Raw genomic sequence first — 22,449 nt, 5'->3', positions numbered from 1 at the left:
ACATAAATCAAAATCAGAAAAGTTAAAGCAATCAGATTGTGGAACATTAGATGGCACAAATGGGTTATCTCTCACTGGATGTTGGGAAAACCAAACTTTCAGCCTGATCTTCCTAAAAATTTGCAATAAATCAAGCTCCAATTGGAACCAATCTGTCTGATTAAATGGACAGTAGTTTAAACCCTTAGCTAAGAGTGTTAATTGATCAGGTGTCAATACAATAGAAGATATATTTACCGTTGATGGAGTTTCTATTTCTTTTTGAATGACAGCTTGGTTTGAGTTGGCTTGGGGTTCCTCTGTGCACGAGTTTTGACGGAGCCGTCTGTGTCTGCGGCCTCCCCGCCTGGTGGATTTCTTTCTGTGTGTTGACCTGTACCTAAAAAATTAGGGTTAGTATTGTCCAAAGCATTGGTGTTAGAGGTAACATTGTCAGAGTCCACTTTAGAGTCCTTGTTTTTGCGGAATCTCTTTTGAGAGGAGTTGTCGCCCCATATGTAGATGCGTCCTGTCGTGTAATCGGTATTGTCTCTATGCCACTTGTGGCATTTAGTTGTTTCTTGTTCAGATTTAAACTTCTGAAGAAATGTCGCTTGTTTATCTACAGTCTTAGAAAGGTCTTCCTCGGTGCAAATAGAGCGTAAGGTGTCGGTAACGGTGGCAATCCTGGCCTGTGTATCCTTGGCGTCTTTTTGAAGGAACTCCATGTTTAACAACATTAGATCAAAGGAATATTTGTTAGAAATAAGTTCAAATTTAGACCTGTATTCCAGATCCTGGGAGTAAGCGTTGTCTCTAGGTTGATAGCGGAGTCCACGTGGAATGCGTTGGGATCTGAAGTATTCGCATAAGGTAGTCAAATGTAGATTCAATGCAGTCAGTCGCTTTGTCTCATTGGTGTATTGTCGCTGTAAGTCCACCAGGGAAGGTGTACGTAGAAATCCAGCATCTCCATTGATGTGGCCCAGAATTCTATCGATGTCGCCCGTGGAGTAGGAAAAGGTATTAGCAGGAATCACTGTAGCAGTATCAGGTGATGAGGAATCCATAATGGCGGGTGCACGCTCCAGCGACCAACTCAATATAACAAAAACCAGATTGGAGCAGCACGTCCTATTGTACCATAGTGCTGGTGCAAGCGGCGGAAAGAGCCTGGTCAAGGCAAGTCAGACATCTAGGGAGGATGCCGCAGCACACAAAAGTAGTTTGAGTGTAAAAAACAGTGGTTTATTCCATGGAAATACAAGCAAGCGACGTTTCAGCTGCCAGTGCAGCCTTTTTCAAGCAACACAATAGTGACCATACAAAGTATTTCGACACAACGGTATCTAACCGTACAAAATAAGGGTTCATATCCCTGTTGCCAGTGTATCAATTGCCCACAGATGTTGAAGGGACCCCAGTTTACACATCCTGTCACCGGCAAGATTCATAAATTGAAACACTACTTAACATGTACTTCGACATTTGTCATCTATATTCTGGTATGCCCATGTGGTCTCATCTATGTGGGTGAGACCACGTGGGATTTCAAAACTTGCATTAACCACCATAGATACACGGTTCGCAAAAAACGACTTGACTTGCCGGTGGCAAAACATTGTACAGAAAAAGGCCACTCGGAATGGGATCTGAAGTTTGTTCTGGTGGATCATGTCCCCCCATTAAAGAGGGGGGGCGATCGCACCAGTAAACTTAAGAAATTGGAACTTAAATGGATCTTCGAGACACAAGCCCTCAAACCTAGGGGGCTAAATGTAGATTTTACCATTACGCCTCAAATTTACAATGCATAACATTGGTGTCAGAATGAATTGGCGTACTCTTTGAGTAGGGTAGTGACCGTTTACACATACTATCCTAAATATAATTTAATATCATTATCCTTTTTTAATAAAATGCTTTTTTCTTTGTTCTTTTCTCTTCAGATAATTTTGGGAACAAGGTGGCCGTAGATACTCCTACCTACAATCTCTTAAATGTGATATGTATAGAAAATTACTAGACATTTTGTCTTTGCTGCCATGGTAAAAATAAACGTTACATTGCTTCACTATTAGTGCATTTTTCACACATTTTGATTCACCTACACCTTTCTTTCTAATATATGAACACATGCTCTTTTCTTCACATTATATTCTTTCTTTTATTTTTATTTTCATTTTTTTATATATTTTATATATTTTTTATTTGACTTTATTTACTTATTATTTATTTATCAATTATTTGCCACTATTAATCTTTATTTTTTGTTATTCTTGTTTTTGCTTTTTTTCGTGTATTATTTTATTTATTTATTTTATTTATTTTATTCATTTATTTTATTTTTATTTATCTTTATAATTTTAATTTATTTTATTTTGACTTTACTCCAACTTGGATTTATTCTAGTGAGCATTAATTTACAATATTTATATAGATGGCATCAAATACTTTCTGGTACCCGTGCTCAGTGAGTGATAGATGATCGCGGGGCTGCCCTGGGTAAAACACCCACCTCCAGAAGCCTACCACCATGGACCCGAGCTGACATATGCTGCAGACGGGGACCTCGTGGTGACTCCCCCATTTATTTGGGACGAGCAGGGGCAGTCGAGGGGTTTGGGCGAATAATAGCCCGATGTGTGTGACATTTATGTGTGGAGCCGGGATTACTGCCTTGACTGCACCAAGTCTTATATCCATCATTTTACTTTACTTTTTCATTATTTTATTTTTATCTATTCATTATTTATTATTTATTATTATTTAGTATTTATTAATTTAATTTTAATTTTTTTATTTTATTTTTTCTTTGTTCTATTCACACCACACTTTTTTACTCTATCACTTTCTATGTTTCACTCACACACTCTATTCACACTCACACATTTGTTTCTTCACTCTCTTTATTTATTGTATCCATGCACCTTGATCATATATACACTGCCTGTGATCAGGTGTATGCCTTTTTCTGTGCCGCACTTATGATCATTCGATTTATCTCAATACATATTCAGACCGTGTGGCCACGACTGTGCTCTGATTCGTGCCCTTGGTTGGGCGCGCCTCGGATCACGCCGCTCGACTGCCCGGTCTTCCCTTATACATCATGGCAGCACCGACACTCTTCTCCTTGTGCGCACTCGCAGGCTAGGGAGCGGTCACGTGACGCCCAGGTCATGTGACGTGGGGTAGTCACTGGGCCGCTCCTGGCGTTCTGAGCGCGCGGAGATATGCACTACACAATCGGACTCTACTGTTACCCATAGCAACGATGGCTCTACACAGAGACAGGTACGATGGGTGCGACCACCTTGCCCCCGCCTTGCTTGTTTATTAATTATCCGATTCACCTGTTGTAATTATTGTTAAAATGTCATTTTCTACAATATGTGTAGCTTTTTCATATGTAATTTAATTTTAATATATCACTGGGCACTTCTGCAATATTGTCATTATAGTGGTCGAAGTGACCCTATATCTTAAATGCACCTTTTGTAACTTTCTTTCACTTATTGATGTACCACCTATTTGATTGATGTGTTTGTTCATTTACATATTAATACTTTGTATGGTCACTATTGTGTTGCTTGAAAAAGGCTGCACTGGCAGCTGAAACATCGCTTGCTTGTATTTCCATGGAATAAACCACTGTTTTTTACACTCAAACTACTTTTGTGTGCTGCGGCATCCTCCCTAGATGTCTGACTTGCCTTGACCAGGCTCTTTCCGCCGCTTGCACCAGCACTATGGTACAATAGGACGTGCTGCTCCAATCTGGTTTTTGTGTATATATATATATATATATATATATATATATATATATATATATATAATTTATAATATATATTATATAATATATATTATATATATATATATATATATATATATATGTCCACCAACAAAAAAAAAAGGACCAATTGTGTAAAAATATAGCTTTATTCAACATATATAAAAAAAAAGTACATACATTTAAAAGTAGAAAAAATATTAAGATCAAGGCACATACAGGAACAGATGACTGGAGATGGTAAAGGAGGTACAACATCACATGGAATACGGAAAAGGACAGATCAATTAGTTAACTCTCTGAACAAGTATTACAGTATCTATATACAGGGAAAGAAAATAAACTATATCCGAGATTATTATAGACAGAAAATAGGTCCTACAGAAAACACAGGCTGTAAATTTAAGAATGAAAAACAGCAATAGTAGAGAACTATCCGCGCATGCTACCACCTACCAACTCCAACCCCAACGTACATTTCGTGTTGTGCTTCGCCCCCTTTTTTTGTATGTTGAATAAAGCTATATATGTTTACACAATTGGTCCTTTTTTGTTGGTGGACATTTGGTTTTGTGGACCAACTGTGGTAACTCTGAGACGAGTATCATTTGCTGGAGTAATATATATATATATATATATATGTATGTGTGTATGAATGTATATATATATAGATATATATTACATACATGCACATACAGTCATGGGCGTACATGTTGGCAACCCTGAAATTTTTCAAGAACATGAAGTATTTCTCACAGAAAAGGATTGCAGTAACACATGTTTATTCCCTTTGTGTGTATTACAACTAAGCCAAAAAAGGGAGGGAAAAAAACAAATTGGACATAATGTCACACCAAACTCCAAAAAGGGTTTGGACAAAATTATTGGCACCCTTTCAAAATTGTGGAAAAATAAGATAGTTTCAAGCATGTGATGCTCCTTTAAACTCACCTGGGGCAAGTAACAGGTGTGGGCAATATAAAACGAACACCTGAAGGCAGATAAAAAGGAGAGATGTTCACTTAGTATTTGCATTGTGTGTCTGTGTGTGCGCCAAACTAAGCATTGACAACAGAAAGGAGAAGAAAACTGAGGACTTGAGAACCAAAATTGTGGAAAAATATTAACAATCTCAAGGTTACAAGTCCATCTCCAGAGATTTAGATTTGCCTTTGTCCAGAGTGTGCAACATTATCAAGAAGTTTGCAACCCATGGCACTGTAGCTAATCTCCCTGGGCATGGGCGGAAGAGAAAAATTGATGAAAGGTGTCAATGCCGGATAGTCCGGATGGTGGATAAGCAGCCCCAAACAAGTTTCAAAGATAGTTTGCGCTGACACTGATGCTCCCTGAGCCTGTAAGACAGCTTGAATATCGACATTTAAATTAGATGAAGCGCTATGGCAGGAGACCCAGGAGCACTGCTGACACAGAGACATAAAAAAGCAAGACTACATTTTTCCAAAATGAATTTGAGTAAGCCAAAATCCTTCTGGGAAAACGTCTTGTGGACAGATGAGACCAAGATAGAGCTTTTTGGTAAAGCACATCATTCTACTGTTTACTGAAAATGGAATGAGGCCTACAAAGAAAAGAACATAGTACCTACAGTGAAATATGGTGGAGGTTCAATGATGTTTTGGGGTTGTTTTTCTGCCTCTGGCACTGGGTGCCTTGAATGTGTTCAAGGCATCATGAAATCTGAGGATTACCAACGGATTTTGGGTCGCACTGTAAAGCCCAGCGTCAGAAAGTGGGGGTTTGCGTCCGAGATCTTGGGTCTTCCAGCAGGACAATGACCCCAAACATATGTAAAAAAGCTCACAGAAATGGATGGCAACAAAGCACTGGAGAGTTCTGAAGTGACCAGCAATGAGTCCAGATCTAAATCCCATTGAACACCTGTGGAGAGATCTTAAAATTGCTGTTGGGAAAAGGCGCCTTCCAATAAGAGAGAACCGGAGCAGTTTGCAAAGGAAGAGTGGTCCAACATTCCTGCTGAGAGGTGTAAGAAGCTTATTGATGGTTATAGGAAGTGACTGATTTCAGTTATTGTTTCCAAAGGGCGTGCAGCCAAATATTAAGTTAAAGGGGTTATCCACCATAAGGTGATTATAGTACGTACCTCCCAGACAGTAATGGACATGCTTAGGAAGGATCTGCACTTGTCTTGGGGCTAAATGGCTATGTTGTGAGATTACCATAACACTGTGGCTAGCTTTTTGTGAACTGCTATTTCCTGTATGTTTTTGCCTACAAATCCCATAATTCCATTTTCCTCCCTCCCACACATCAGCCACCCCACCCATTGAAACATAAATGAGCTGCATCCATTCAAAAGACCTGTGGTTTTCAATCAGGAGGCTTACAGCTGTTGCATTAGTTGCAGATTGATCTCTCTTCTACCAAGCGATCCCTCCACCCATTGAAGCCGACAGGCTCCCTGTCATCAGCTGACTAGTGAGGTCAGGTCTCGACCGCATTGCAACCTGGGAAAAATCTGAGACAACAGTCATTTTGTATGCTGGTAAAAATAAATATTGGGGTGAAAATCACATAAGAATTGTGAGAAAACCGTTAAACGCAGGTACAGACACTATATTATGAACTACACTAACTTTACAGCCCCTGTAACATAGTCGAATAAAAAAAATCTTGGAATACCCCATTAAGGATGCGAATAATTTTTTGCAGACCATTTTTGAAGTTTGGTGTGACATTATGTCCAATTTGCATTTTTTTCCTCCCTTTTTTGGTTTAGTTCCAATACACACAAAAGGAATAAACGTGTATAGCAAAACATGTTACTGCAATCCTTTTTCAAGAAAATGAAAAATGTCAGGGGTGCCAACATTTATGGCCATGCCTGTGTGTGTGTGTGTGTAGGTGTGTGAAAATATTACATGAGTCTTATTAAATTCTCTTTTGATTTCTTAACATCTTTTTCTGTACATCTTTAGTACTTCACTGTATTTATTGTAATGTGGAAAACGCATCAGTCAGGGTAATATCACACTTGTTCCACTATGCTGCATGTCATTCCTTTTAACAGGCTAATTCAGGGTGATGCTGCATAGTGTAACATCTATGTCATGGTTCTATTCTAATCTTGTATAAAAAGAATCTTGTGTACCTAATTACAGATCATAAATCTAATTATTTCTTGGCACCTTAGAGAACAATAGCTAGCAGTTAATCTATGCTTCTTCATTAGTCTTATGGCAAGGAATGTTATTAATATTTATGATACACGTACAGCCCACAAATAAAAAGGGTTTGTCATGAGTACTTGAAAAATAGTAATAGTGCCAATAAAAAAATTAAAAAGTGTTTCTATAAAAGTTGAATAGTAACTTAAAGAGTACCTATCACCATCTAAACTTTCCCTAATCCCCCACCCCATCTGTCCCTGACCCTGACTAACTCTATCCCTGCATTTATTTTGCTTTAAAACCCCTAAAAATACCTATTTTCTATGCTCTCCAGTAGCTCAATTCAAGGCACAATGCATAGGAGGTTGTCATAGCAACGGCAAGTGTGGAGAGAGCAGATAAGCAGTGCATATATAATTAGCCATGTGGAAAGAGGATAGAGGGGAGAGGAACTGAGAAAAAGAGAAGAGGGAATGTATCCTCTCTGTTTGCTCCCTGCTTGTGTATGAGCTGAGTGCTCCCCCTCCCTCCTGCCTGTCTGACTGACAGGCTGGGAGCTGCACAGAGCTGATTTCAGACTCACTCACTGAGTCCGAAATGCTTGCTGACAGGATTGCTAGGGAGACCCCTAGTGGAGAAGTTTTTAAAGTTAAAAAAAAATGAAAGGAGGAAACATTTTTAAAGGGTACCTCTCATCAAAAAAAACTTTTGAAATATTATAGATTAATATATGCAGAATAACTTCACAATTGCAAGCTATTAAAAAATATGCTTCTTTCTATTTAATTTTCCACTTTGAAGAAATGACCACTGGGGGTCTCCCTACCAGTCCTGGCAGCAAGCATTTCAGACTCATGCTGGAGTCCTAAACACTACGAGCTGCCAGCCTGCTTTGTTCACAAAGGAGAACACTCAGAGCTGCCAGCCTGCTTTGTTCACATCCTGTTTGGCTGTGAACAAAGCAGGCTGGCAGCTCTGAGTGTTTAGGACTCCAGCATGAGTCAGAAATGCTTGCTGACAGGACTGATCGGGAAAAATACAATAGAAAGAAGCATATTTTTCATTAACATGCTATTGGAAAGTTATTCAATATTCATTAATCTAAAATATATCAAAAGTTTATTTGATGAGAGGTAGCCTTTAAATAAAAGCGATAATTAGTTGTTCATTAAGGTTTTTAACCCCTTATACGTCCTGCGCCGGCTCCCGCGATTTGAAGCGGGATCGCGCCGCGATCCCGCATCATATCGCGTCGGTCCCGGCGCTCATCAACGGCCGGGACCCGCGGCTAATACCACACATCGCCGATCGTAAAAGTGAAAGTGACCCGGCTGCTCAGTTGGGCTGTTCGGGACCGCCGCGGTGAAATCGCGGCGTCCCGAACAGCTGACAGGACTTCGGGAGGGCCCCTACCTGCCTCCTCGGTGTCCGATCGGCGAATGACTGCTCCGTGCCTGAGATCCAGGCAGGAGCAGTCAAGCGCCGATAACACTGATCACAGGCGTGTTAATACACGCCTGTGATCTATGTAAAAGATCAGTGTGTGCAGTGTTATAGGTCCCTATGGGACCTATAACACTGCAAAAAAAATGTGTTAATAAAGGTCATTTAACCCCTTCCCTAATAAAAGTTTGAATCGCCCCCCTTTTCCCATAAAAAAATAAAACAGTGTAAAAAAATAAAATAAATAAACATATGTGCTATCGCCACGTGCGTAAATGTCCGAACTATAAAAATATATCATTAATTAAACCACACGGTCAATGGCGTACGCGCAAAAAAATTGCAAAGTCAAAAAAAGCGCATTTTTGGTCACTTTTTATACCATTAAAAAATTAATAAAAAGTCCCATCAAAACAAAAATCATACCGATAAAAACTTCAGATCACTGCGCAAAAAATGAGTCCTCATACCGCCCTTTACGTGGAAAAATAAAAAAGTTATAGGGGTCAGAAGATGACATTTTTAAACGTATAAATTTTCCTGCATGTAGTTATGATTTTTTCCAGAAGTGCGACAAACTCAAACCTATATAAGTAGGGTATGATTTTAACCGTATGGACCTACAGAATAATAAGGTGTAATTTTTACCGAAATATGCACTGCGTAGAAACGGAAGCCCCCAAAAGTTACAAAATGGCGTTTTTTCTTCGATTTTGTCGTACAATGATTTTTTTTTTTCCGTTTTGCCGTGCATTTTTGGGTAAAATGACTGTCACTGCAAAGTAGAATTGGCGACGCAAAAAATAAGCCATAATATGGATTTTTAGGTGGAAAATTTAAAGGGTTATGATTTTTAAAAGAAAAGGAGGAAAAAACGAAAGTGCAAAAACGGAAAAACCCTGAGTCCTTAAGGGGTTAAGGTTTATCTTTAATATATAAAAAGTTTGTTTCATGAGAGGTACACTTTAAAGGTGTAAGTAGGCGTATTTTACACTTTGATTAGAGTACTAAAAGCTTAAATGGGCACTGTCAGATACAAAAACTTTTGATATGCTGTAAAGCATGCAAAACAAATAGGTTTTGCAATTGCTTTCATTAGAAAAATTTTCAGTATTTCATACTGAAAAAGCCATACTGAAAAAAAATAAAGGTGCTAGACACATAAAAATTAAGTATAATATATTAAAATAAAGTAATATATTAAAATAATTTTTTTATTATTTTATTTGACAGGTACGCTTTAACCCCTACAGGACCCATGACGTAACGTTACGTCACAACACCCTGGGTCTTAAGGACCCATGACGTACATTTACGTCATAGGCAGTTCCGGCCCCCACCGGGCGGGGATCGGACCGGGATGCCTGCGGAAATCATTCAACAGGCATCCCGTTCAAAAGCCCAGGGGGGTCATCAGACCCCCCCCCATGTCGGCGATCGTGGCAAATCACAAGTGTATTCACACTTGCGATTTGCGCGTTTACGGGTCTATGGTGACCTGGAATATAAGGGGGATCGCGGTTGTCTAAGACACCTACGATCCCCCTGAAGGGATAGGAGTGAGGTGACAGGGGTGCCACCCCTCCTATCCCTGCTATTTTTTTTTTTTATCACGGGGGAGAGGGGTCATCCCTTTCCAATCAGTGCTGTTAGTTTTGCCGCCTAAAATGCTAGTTAGGGCATAGACTGTCAATGGTGTGGTCAAAGCTGCACATTTATCAACAAGGAGAAAACTTGGGTTCTCCCACTGTTGGTAACTGAGCAATAGTAACCACACCCTTGTGTGGTTAAAGGGGTTATCCGGGAAAAAAAAACTTCATATATATCAACTGGCTCCTGAAAGTTAAACAGATTTGTAAATTACTTCTGTTAAAAAATCTTAATCCTTTCAGTACTTATGAGTTTCTGAAGTTAAGGTTGTTCTTTTCTGTCTGAGTGCTCTCTGATGACACGTGTCTCGGGAACCGCCCAGTTTAGAAGCAAATCCCCATAGCAAACCTCTTCGAAACTGGGCGGTTCCCGAGACACGTGTCATCAGAGAGCACTTAGGCAGAAAAGAACACCGTTAACTTCACAAGCTCATAAGTACTGAAAGGATTAAGATTTTTTAATAGAAGTAATTTACAAATCTGTTTAACTTTCTGGAGCCAGTTGATATATAAAAAATAAAAAAATAAAAACATTTTTTCCTGGTTAACCCCTTTTAATATTGAAGTATCAGTAGCGGTTAGACATAGATTGGTATAGTTGCAGGTTGTCTTGGAAAACTAGTATAAATTCTTAATATCAGAAACTTAATTTTTAAAGGAGTCATCCAATTTAGGAAAATGTTTCCCCTATCCAAAGGATAGGGGATAAGTATCTGATCTCCTGCATGGCAGCGGGGTAAGCTCCATGCATGGGGAGAGTCAGAGCATCAGCAGGAGATCGTGGGGGGTCCAACCAGACACTTATCCTCTTTACTTTGAATAGGGAATACATTTTCCTTAACTGAATTACCCCTTTTAAAGGGGTACTCCGGTGAAGACCTTTTTTCTTTTAAATCAACTGGTGCCAGAAAGTTAAACATATTTTTAAATCACTTCTATTAAAAAAATCTTAATCCTTCCAGTACTTATTAGCTGCTGAATACTACAGAGGAAATTCCTTTCTTTTTGGAACACTGATGACATCACAAGCACAGTGCTCTCTGCTGACATCTCTGTCCATTTTAGCAACCGTGCATAGCAGATGTATGCTAAGGGCAGCATGGTGGCTTAGTGGTTAGCACTGCTGCCTTGCAGTGCTGGGGCCTTGGGTTCAAATCCCACGAAGGCCAACAATAAATAAAGACTTATTATTATTATTATTATAATAACGTCAGCAGGGAGCACTGTGCTCGTGATGTCATCAGAGAGCATTCCAAAAAGAAAAGAATTTCCTCTGTAGTATTCAGCAGCTAATAAGTACAGGAAGGATTAAGATTTTTTAATAGAAGTAATTTACAAATCTGTTTAACTTTCCGGAGCCAGTTCATTTAAAAGAAAAAAAGGTTTTCACCGGAGTATCCCTTTTAAGAAGCACTCCAAGAAAAGAATGTTATTCTGGGGCCTTTTAGACATTTCTGTGGGATACAGTGCTCTGTAGTTAATTTCCCAGTGTCTTTGTAAGACAGTTATCGGCTCGGTTCAAGTCTTGGACCATGTAAGCGGTGCTTCTGCATGCTAAAACTTGCAGCAGGATGTGTGTGCATTCTCTCTATTCATTTCAGTGAGAGCACGAGTTTGCTTCTCATTGAAGTAAATAAAGAAAGTTTTAGTGTCTTATAGCCGATCACATGGTCTAGGGCAGACCTGGAACAGTGCTTATAAGTGTTATGAAGGCTCCAGTATATAAACTAGCTACATATCATCGTGCACTGTGGAAGTGGCTAGTGGCCACAGAATAACGTTGTTTTGCAGGGAGTGTTGGGTCAATCTCCCCAAAATATGATTGCCTCAATTAACCACAGTACCTGGATAATCAACTCGTTAATATAAATTATAGTTAGAGAGCATTTGCACATTGCTCTACAGCCCCTTCATTTTGTTAGTGAAAATCTTAAAATTATGACCATTGTATGGGCATATAAAGAAACTAAACCTCTACTTACCTCCAACACTCGCACTGCGCTGCGGGGGACCTGAGTAGGGCAACGGAAGCAATCATATTCCTAAAGCTGTAGCGTGACCGTCTCTACGGAAGCACCCGTGCCCAGTCTGTCATACTGCAGTTCAGCAAATCACCAGCTGAGGCTGGACATCACTGAGCCGGAGTGTGACACACTCGATTGGGTGTGGTTTTGCAGCTTCCATTGAAGTGGATGGTGCCAAGTTGTAATACCACACACAACCTGAGGAAGTGTGGAGCTGTTTTGGAAGACATGTGCTCTGTTTTTCTGTTCCTGCATAACCCCTTTATAAAAAATTTTAAAAAATAATGGTTATTTTTCTACATGTCCGTGCTCTAGCTTATGCACCAGGTATGACAATGTTGGTCTTATATAGTATAAAGCTTTTCATTCTCTCAGACTTCTGTAATCTGCATATTGTTGTCAATCCAGTGACCCAAGGCTTTATCAGTAATGCATTTTTTTTTGCTTAATTAATCCTGTTTTGAGCCTTAGGTTTTGATCATATCTGCTATTTTGTGCATGTTTTTCTCTCCATTTTTGTTCTAAGGGAACTTCCTATAATAGCATATGGATGGATAGATGGATGAATGGATAGGTAGATATTGGTTTTGTTTTTTGAACGAGGTCTCATTGTCTAACAGGAATCCCTGGCCTATCCACCTTGCTTGCAGTTTGTACTACTAATTATATGTTCCTATCTGCATTCAGATAAAATAGATAGAGGTCAAGTAATGGTAATGCATGTGTATTGATGAAGCCTTTTGGTTTTCTTTTTTATGCTCTAATAAAAGAACAATGGCAACATTGAAGCTTGCTGCAGAGCTCTGAGCCAAGAAAGCTGCAAATATCTTTATATGGAGGGTCACAACCCAGAGGACAGCAGAACAAATGGCAATCTTTTGCACATCAATCTTGGCATCCATTCAGGCACCAATTACCAGGGAGGTGATGGAGCACAGGTGAATGGACGTCCCCTGGTTCATAGTTCAAGTGATGGGCACATTGACCCACAGCGCACCTCTGGCAAGTTTATCTGTTTGGTTGAGCCTCATTCGGCACCGGCAATTGTGGCACAAAATTTTAATCCATTTTTCTTGAATGACCACAGTCGAAACTCACCGACTCCGCCCCCACAGCCTCTTCATCAGCAAGGTGTAAACGCATCAGCTATGCAAGCTCCTCTGCCAACATATATGCACTTACCTCGCTATAGTCCAAATCCTATTACCGTAACAGTGTCACAAAATATACCTTCTGCTCACAATGTGCCAAGAGCTTTACAAATTGTTCCCCAAGTTCAGGGGAACCTTTATGGAACTCCAAATTCTATTTACATAAGGCAGTCATCACAAAATTCTCCTGGTAGGCATAGCTCACAGAACTCGCCATGGACACCGTCTTCTCCAGTTCCTCTGCCTAACTATAGTCCTTGTCCTCTTCCATTGTACTCTCAAGGTTATCAACCTACACAGTATTCTCCAAAACAGTCTCAGATTCCACAGTCTGCTTTCTGTTCCCCTCCCGCATCTCAATGCACGTCTCCTTACAGCTCTCCCCAGCATCAAGTGCAGCCCAGTCAGTTAAGCCATCAGACTTCACATGTGTTTTTGCCACCTAGTCCATCAACAGCTTCACCTCACACTTTTCAGCAAACTCCACCTCCATATCCAAAGCAAAGTAGCTTATCCTATCTGCCCTATGGATCTGGCATAAATAAGATGAACAAGATAGAAATTACAGTGGAGTCACCACAAAGACCAGTGACTGCAATGAATAGAAGTCCTTCACCAATAAACCAGTCTTCCCAGAGGAGTCATCAGTCTGCATATGCCTCAAATGCACGGTCAGGGTCTCCATCAAGAGCTATGCCTGGCCAGCCAAAGACTCCTTATGGTGTTAACCCATTGTACATTACATACTCACAACCTCCAGCCACCTCTGGCTCTCCAACCCCCTCTCCACGTGGACTGATGTCCCCATCTAACCCAGCTTTTTTAAAAATTACTGTTGCACGGGCTCCTACCGAAAACCTATTAAATATTGTGGACCAAGAGCAGCACCCAGGAGCTCCAGAACCCATACAACCAATTACATTGATGCCAATATCGGGTGTCGAGAAAGGTGTTCACAAGTACCACAGAAGTTCAAGTTCTGGCTCAGATGATTACGCATATACACAAGGTATTATTTATTCTTTTTAGCATACATGAACATCTGAATTAATAAAGGAGAAATTATAATAATTAAGTGAAAAACTTTATAATTGTGTTTATTATGCATTGGCACCACTTTCATGCTTTCTGAACCGTGAGTCTTAGGGGCTGTCTCTGACATGTTTTTCCTGTGCCCTACCAGCCCTGATTGATAGATCATTTCCTGTTTGTGTATAGGTAGAGCTCTGTCAATCAAGGATGGTGGGGCAGGGAGAAGCCACTGGCGACCACACCTGATGACTCTTAGTCCAGGCAGCATTAAAGTGATGACAGCTTAAGGGAGAACTAGACAATAATTAAAAAAGTAATTTTAATATATATTAAATTGTAAAAAAAATATATATCTTCTATTTATAGATGTGAATGCTTGAGGTTAAAGGTAATTTGTAATCAGAAAATTACCTATTTTTAAATTTAAGTTTTTATTTTATTTATTTTGTAAGAATTTTTAGTGTTTTTTATTCTAATTTTACATCTTACTATCTATATTTTTAAATGATTTAGAAATCGTTTTCAGTCCGGCCACTAGGTCAAATTTTAAGCTGTGGAAAGCCAGAAAATGAGCAAACGGTATGCACCGAGTGATGCCCCTAATGATTATAGAAATGTGAAGGGTGAGCGTAAAAAATGGCCGCTTACCAGATGATATTGCACTAAGGGTGCAACCATTTCTAGCAAAGTTGAAAATATCAAAAGAGATGGACAGCTCACAACAAAACTTGTACGAGGTTAACTGGGTACACTTGGACCGTCAGGTGAAATGACAATGGAATGTAAAATAATAGAGTTCCCAGTCCTCAAATACCTCAGCCAAAAAGGTTGTACAATGGATGTTTGGAAAGAAGCATACATTTTATTATAAATAACATTTACACATAACATTTCTCACAGGGCCCGTATACTATAACATAAAATAACATAAAAATATACTTGATAATAAATGGACAATCCATAAAAAGGGAAACCTGTAAGTTACAAGAAAAATGTCCAGTGTGTATGGAAGGACACGTCTGAATATATATATATATATATATATAACTGCAATAGTGATTGACAGCAATTCACATTCAATAGCAGTTTGTATTCAAAAATGCGGTATCTGAATAACTGATGGTACCATGTACCGCTTACCACTCCTTAAATAATCGCTGTCCACCACTCTGTTAAGGCTCCGTCGATGTATGTAAAATTTGCCGGTATACAGTCAATAATGCGACTCTGCCGGAACAGTATACAGCCAAGGTGCTCCAGACCGGGCATGTGTAGATGGTAAGTCAAAGCGGCATCTGACGTCACTCGATCAGCTGTTTCTGCTGTGTCCGGCAGCCGCAGAGCTCTGGTGGTTTTTAAGCGCTGGAGACATACTGTGGTATGCAAAGTAGTACCTGGCAGGGTACACAGATGGAGGCACACAGTGGTATGCGGTGGTATATGAAATAGTACCTGGCAGGGTACACAGATGGAGGTAGCTGGAATAGTACCTGACAGGGTACACAGATGGAGGTAGTTGGAACAGTGTGGCGGCAGAATTTTCAATCTAATAGCGGTGAGAAAGTAATCCAGGTAAAGTTCCTAAATAAAAACTTCTTCCTTCACACCTTGTTCAGACAGAGTAGGTAGGCCAAACGCGTTTTAAGGCATGGACAAGTGTGAACTAGCCCCTTCCTCAGTGGCTTTATAATTAAATTGGTGCATCTTTCCAAACATCCATTGTACAACTTTTTTGGCTGAGGTATTTGAGGACTGGGAACTCTTACTATTTTACATCTCATGTAGCAAAGATGGTCAGCAGTCTCGTCTCACCAGTATCTGCAGCAACCAGACTGGTCCTCAGGTGCATAGAAGAAGTGTGATGGATCCACACCGAAAACTGGAACCTTCCTCGGGTGCTTCTCCAAATGACGTGATCGAGTCCAGTGAATTATTAAAACAAGGACTGTTTATTAAATGAATTCTCTTACAACATGACATGTTTCCTGTCTAAACCGGGCACTTCCTTAGGAAGCATCTGGTTCAAGCAGGAAACCTGTTGCATTGTATGGAATCCATTTAATGGGGTACTCTGGGGAAGTAAAGAGATCATTCATTAGCTATATAGAGCAGTTTCCTCTCTTTCAGTTGTCACTTACATGCAGGGAGTGAGAAAAATATGTCATCCAGCCATCCACTATGTCTTTGTCCAAGACCCTCTCTTAAAGCAGCCCCCACCCTCCTGAAAGATGCAGACCATGTGGTTTCTACTCTGCACACCTCCTATAGTGCTGAGAGCTGGGAGGTGTGTATCAGCCAATCTGACACTATATTTCTCTGCTCACAGAGCAGGATGGTGGGGGCTTCTCTGAACAAAGCTTCAATGGCTGCCAGAAATTAAGATAGTATTCATGCGGAAGGGGAGGAAAGGAGAATACTAAGCAGCCAAAGAAGACAACAGGGGCCACAGGAGCTATGCATATCGGACAGGATCATTTGCAGGGAACATAACCAGGTAGTGTGGTGGATTTGAAGCTTTTTATATGTATATATCTACTTCCCTGGAGCACCCCTTTAATAAATTGTCCTTGTTTTAATAAACTGTGGACTTGATCACTTTATTTAGGGAAGTGCCCAAGTAAGGTTCTAGTAATAAGCTGAGACTTCTTGTTTGGTCAGAGATAAGGAGAGGGCTGCTGGAAAGTGATCTATATAACATTACAGTCAAAGATTGCACTTGTGACAAGAGAAGTTAGTTGATAATTTGATAATGATCACAGGCAGCCTCCTCCTCCCTTTGGAATGACCTTTGCAAAGGTCATAGAGCATGCTCAGTAACTTTTCCCATTAATGTCAATAGGACAGCATCTATCTATTGTTGCTTATGTCCATGGGGCTTGCTGTAAAGTGTATATCGAAATGCTGTTAAAAGAGCTCAGGCAAGATGGCTGCTCCCATAATGTACAGCATGTTAAATAAATTTAAAAAATGGCAATCCGATAATAGAAACTAGTTATGAAAAGAGCATGTATCAGTATCTGGCTCTTGAGTTAAAAAAAATTATAATCTGAGATACGTTACCTTTGAAGTTCCAAAGCCTGAGCGGCATTACTAGGATATTCTGATGACCTTATGACCCCACCTAAAATCTGTCAGGCTCAGTGTTGTCAGGGAGACCTTTTTTCACTTCTGATTATTATTTCTGTAATCATTGTCACCCGCTCTAACCTGTTGGTACAGGCTGGTAGTATGGATGGCACTGATGATAACGATACTTACCTATCCGTGGTCCAGTTAGTCTGTTATTATCTTTATTCTGGAGGAAAGCTTGGTGCATGGTGGATGCTCCAGGAGCACGCTGACATCACTGCTGCTAAGGACGTACAGATATATGCACAACAGTATATGTCCTAAAATATAGGAAAAATGTGCCCATCAATTTGCAGTTTTTTTTACAGTTACCTTTCAATACATTGCCATTTTAATTCCTGTTTTTTTATTGAACTTGAGTTTTATTATAGTTTACAAAAATAGAATAAAAATTATTGTTATGCATTCTCATGGCTAGTTACACTGATTTACACAGCAGCAAATATGCAGAAGATTAGGGCTGGCATTAGTGGGAATGGAGCCATTGCATGGGCCCCCTGTCTACCATACCCTCAACAGAACAAGCATAGAGTATTTTTGTTTGGATACCTAGTGGCCCTTACATCTGCCCAGCACATTCTCAATGTCCTGTCTTAGTAAATACTTCAGGATCATCTTTTCTTATAGTTCTGTGTGATGATTAAATAGCCAAATGGGTTTTATTAGTTGTAGGCATGTCCTTTTACTCTGACACTATCCAATCAAAGCTGACAGTGCCATACGGAACGATACAAGACAGAACTATAAGGAAAGATGTTCCAGAAATATATAGTGGGGGCAAAAAAGTATTTAGTAAGCCACCAATTGTGCAAGTTCTCCCACTTAAAAAGATGAGAGGCCTGTAATTTTCATCATAGGTATACCTCAACTATGAGAGACATAATGAGAAAAAAAAATCCATAAAATCACAGTCTGATTTTTAAAGAATTTATTTGCAAATTATGGTGGAAAATAAGTATTTGGTCACCAACAAACAAGCAAGATTTCTGTCTCTTACAGACCTGTAACTTCTTCTTTTAAGAGTCTCCTCTGTCCTTCACTCGTTACCTGTAATAATGGCACCTGTTTGAACTTATCAGTACAGTATAAAAGACACCTGTCCACAACCTCAGACTGTCGCACTCAAAACTCCACTATGGCCAAGACCAAATTGCTGTCGAAGAACACCAGAAACAAAATTGTAGACCTGTACCAGGCTGAGAACACTGTATCTGCAATAGGCAAGCAGCTTGGTGTGAAGAAATCAACTTGTAGGAGCAATTATTAGAAAATGGTAGACCTGCAAGACCACTGATAATCTCCCTCGATGTGGGGCTCCACGCAAGATCTCACCCAGTGGTGTCAAAATGATCACAAGAACAGTGAGCAAAAATCCCAGAACGACACTGGGGGACCTAGTGAATGACCTGCAGAGAGCTGGGACCAAAGTAACAAAGGCTACCATCAGTAACACACTACGCCATCAGGGACTCAAATCATGCAGTGCCAGATGTGTCCACCTGCTTAAGCCAGTACATGTCCAGGCCCATCTGAAGTTTGCTAGAGAGCATTTGGATGATCCAGAAGAGGATTGGGAGTATGTCATATGGTCAGATGAAACCAAGATAGAACTTTGTGGTAAAAACTCAACTCGTCGTGTTTGGAGGAAAAAGAATGCTGGGTTGCATCCAAAGAACACCATACCTACTTTGAAGCATAGGGGGGGGGGGGAGACATAATTTCTTGGGGCTGTTTTTCTGCTAAGGGACCAGGCCGACTTATCCGTGTAAAGGAAAGAGTGAATGGGGCCAAGTATCGTGATATTTTGAGTGAAAACCTCCTTCCATCAGCAAGGGCATTGAAGATGAAACGTGGTTGGGTCTTTCAGCATGACAATGATCCCAAACACACTGCCTGGGCACGGAAAGAGTGGCTTTATAAGAAGCATTTCAAGGTCCTGGAGTGGCCTAGCCAGTCTCCATATTTCAACCCCATAGAAAACCTTTGGAGGGAGTTGAAAGTCAGTGTTGCCCAGCGACAGCCCCAAAACAGAGGAGATCTGCATGGAGGAATGGGCCAAAATACCAGCAACAGTGTGTGAAATCCTTTTGAAGACTTACAGAAAACGTTTGACCTCTGTCATTGCCAACGATGGGTATATAACAAAGTATTGAGATGAACTTTTGTTATAACCAAATACTTATTTTCCACCGTAATTTGCAAATAAATTCTTTAAAAACAAACAATGTGATTTTATGGATTTTTTTTCTCATTATGTCTCTCATAGTTGAGCTATACCTATGATGAAAATTACAGGTCTCTCTCATCCTTTTAAGTGGGAGAACTTGCACAATTGGTGGCTGACTAAACACTTTTTGCCCCACTGTAATATCATGGGAATAAAAGTATTTACTAATACAGACAGGTTAGGGTAAGGAAAAGATCCTCAATAAAGGATGCATTTATTTATCCTGCCGGTATCTCTCTATCTGATGACTGGCATGTAGTGTTTGCCTTCTTTGGATAGTAATTATTGCCACTATAATTGTACTTTTAAGTAGGGATCGACCGATATCGTTTTTTTAGGGCCGATACCGATAATCAGTGGAGGTTAGGGCCGATAGCCTATAACTTATACCGATATTCCGGTATAAGTTATCGGCTATTTATCCCCCCGCGACACCGCTGCAGTAGATTGATTTAAAGCGGGTGCTTTAAATCAATGCACTGCAGTGACTTTTGCGGTGCCATAGGCCGCCGCCGCCACCACCAGCTTCTCTCCCCCTACCTGTCAGGGTGGTCCGGGCCATCCATCCTTCCTGTAGTGTCCGGCGGCATTCAATGCATTGCAGTGACTTTTGTGGTGCCATAGGCCGCCGCCACCACCCGCTTCTCTCCCCCTACCTGTCAGGGTGGTCCGGGCCATCCATCCTTCCTGTAGTGTCCAGCGGCATTCCGGGTGGAGGGTGAACCAGTCCGGGCTGTCCTTCTCCGGGGGTCATCTTCTCCACTCTGGGCAGGCTCCGGCCTAGTACGCTGCATAGATGCCGCTGTGCAGTGACGCCCGTGCGCGGCGACGCACCTGACGTCACGGTGTATCGGCGTCTATGCAGCGTACTAGGCCGGAGCCTGCCCGGAGTGGCAAGAGGACCCTCGGAGAAGGACAGCCTGGACCGGTTCACCCTCCACCCGGAATGCCGCCGGACACTACAGGAAGGATGGATAGCCCGGACCATTCCCATTACGGGTAAGTTAAATTTTTTTATTGACTCGGAGGGTGGGGGAGGGGCCCGACCGGTATAGCGGTATGGGCAAAAATCCATACCGGTATACCGCCCAGCACTACGGTGGGGGGTGCGACGCGGTGCGGTGGGTCGGGGTTGCGGTGGGTCGGGGTGGGGGGGGGGGGGCGGGTGCCGTGCGGTGGGGGCAGGGCATTATCGGCTTATCGGCAAGTAAATTACCGATACCGATAATGCCCAAAATCGTGATTATTGGACGATAATGTCGGCCATACCGATAATCGGTCGATCCCTACTTTTAAGTGAATGTCTCCTCATACTTTGCCACCAGTGGTATGAGGACAGGTCCGCTGCCTAGTAACTTAGGCTCCTTTCACACTATAAAATGCATCCGTTTTAAAGATCTGTTTAATGTTCCATTATGAAAACCTTTCAAATCGGCCATTACAAAATCCCATACGTCCTTTACAAAATTACTAAATTACTTTCGCCCGTCACAAAATAACATCCGTTATTAATAACGGGCTATGACAGGATAATGTAAAAATCCCATAGACTATAATGGGATTTTGTAACGGTCATGTGGGATTTTGTAACGGTCACTTAATGGCCAATTTTTAAGGGTTTTCATAAGGGAACATTAAACGGATCTTTAAAACGGATAATTTTATAGTTTGAAAGGAGCCTTACAAGGAATAGAGGGAATTCCTACTTATTTGTTAGCTGTTTCCCTGCCTACTTCTGGGCTCCCCTTATCAGTCACTGTGGTGTATATATGCAGATAGAAGGGAGTCCTCATTTACTGTTGGAGGATAAGGGAAGGCTTCCCTTTTTAATAACTGTGTCAGTGTCTATTTCAATCTCCATGTGATACAATATTTATATTTATTTAGGTATTTTTGTTGTTTGTGGTTATAGAGCAGCAAATATGTTTACTGGAGCAGCAAAGCTTTTCCTAGAACTCAGTCGCCAACACTTTGCTGGCTACAGATTTATCATAATTCATATTTCATAGAGGAAGATTTACATACTATATCTCCATTTACCGGACATGTCAATACCTCATGCTGCTCTCAATTTCTGCATGCTGTCCTACCTGAGTGATCCTCAAAGTTTCCAATTAACAACACGCGGCTTTGATTGTATTGTTTCTATGGTGTCTGTAGTGTGTCTTTATTGTGTAATGTTTCCTATGAGTCAGAAGTATGCACTGTGCTTAATCCATAATCCATGTGGGATTATGCTACTAATGCCTAATATGCACAAACTGAAAATTAACATGAATTTCATATGCATTAAAGAGTTACTTTCACTGGATTTAGAAGGTATGTATAATATAAAATGTCTTCTTTGCTGCTCATAGAAATAAGGCTTGTTAGAAATTATTTTCTATACCTGGATATATATATACTGTAATCTTAATTCCAAGCTTCACGAAGATGCAGAACACAAGTAGCTTATCTACCCAGTGTACTTGTCACTTTAATATGAAGTCATGCATTTATTCTTACATTTGTCCACTTCTAACTAAACAAACGTATCGAAGTGTATTCACAAAAAATGCATTGTTCATTGTGAATGTGGGTGTTAAGCTACCTTGTGAACCTTGATGAAAAGCAGTAGCAGCATGTACAGGCTCTAAGACTAGTTACTTATTGCTGTAGCAGGACCACATAACATAGATCCAGTTACTATAAACCTAAGTCTTCTCTTATAATACATGAATGAATGACTTAGAGCCAAGCTGTAATTTGTGATATTGCTGTCTATAGCTATACTGACAGTAAAGATTGATGTGTAACTGTATTACAGGGAAAGGTTTTATTTTTAGTTTTGGAAAGGGAAGTTAACAAAAATGGAGAAGTCTTTCTTTAAG

The 22,449-nt window shown here is 40.5% G+C and overlaps 1 protein-coding gene across 2 annotated transcripts in view; it reads left to right on the top strand.

Annotated features, from left to right (window-relative positions):
* Positions 1 to 22,449, top strand: part of TAB3 (TGF-beta activated kinase 1 (MAP3K7) binding protein 3) — a 111,600-nt gene that overhangs the window by 56,383 nt on the left and 32,768 nt on the right. For both annotated transcript variants that reach the window (XM_056556146.1, XM_056556145.1), the window contains exon 3: positions 12,811 to 14,200. In XM_056556146.1, coding sequence (XP_056412121.1) covers positions 12,811 to 14,200 — 1,390 coding nt within the window. The remainder of the gene's footprint in view (positions 1 to 12,810; positions 14,201 to 22,449) is intronic.

The sequence above is a fragment of the Hyla sarda genome, chromosome 2 (genome assembly GCF_029499605.1).
Source record: "Hyla sarda isolate aHylSar1 chromosome 2, aHylSar1.hap1, whole genome shotgun sequence".
In the NCBI taxonomy this organism is placed as follows: domain Eukaryota; kingdom Metazoa; phylum Chordata; class Amphibia; order Anura; family Hylidae; genus Hyla; species Hyla sarda.
The sequence above is the reverse complement of the archived record's forward strand: the minus strand, read 5'-3'. Positions and strand labels throughout refer to the sequence as shown.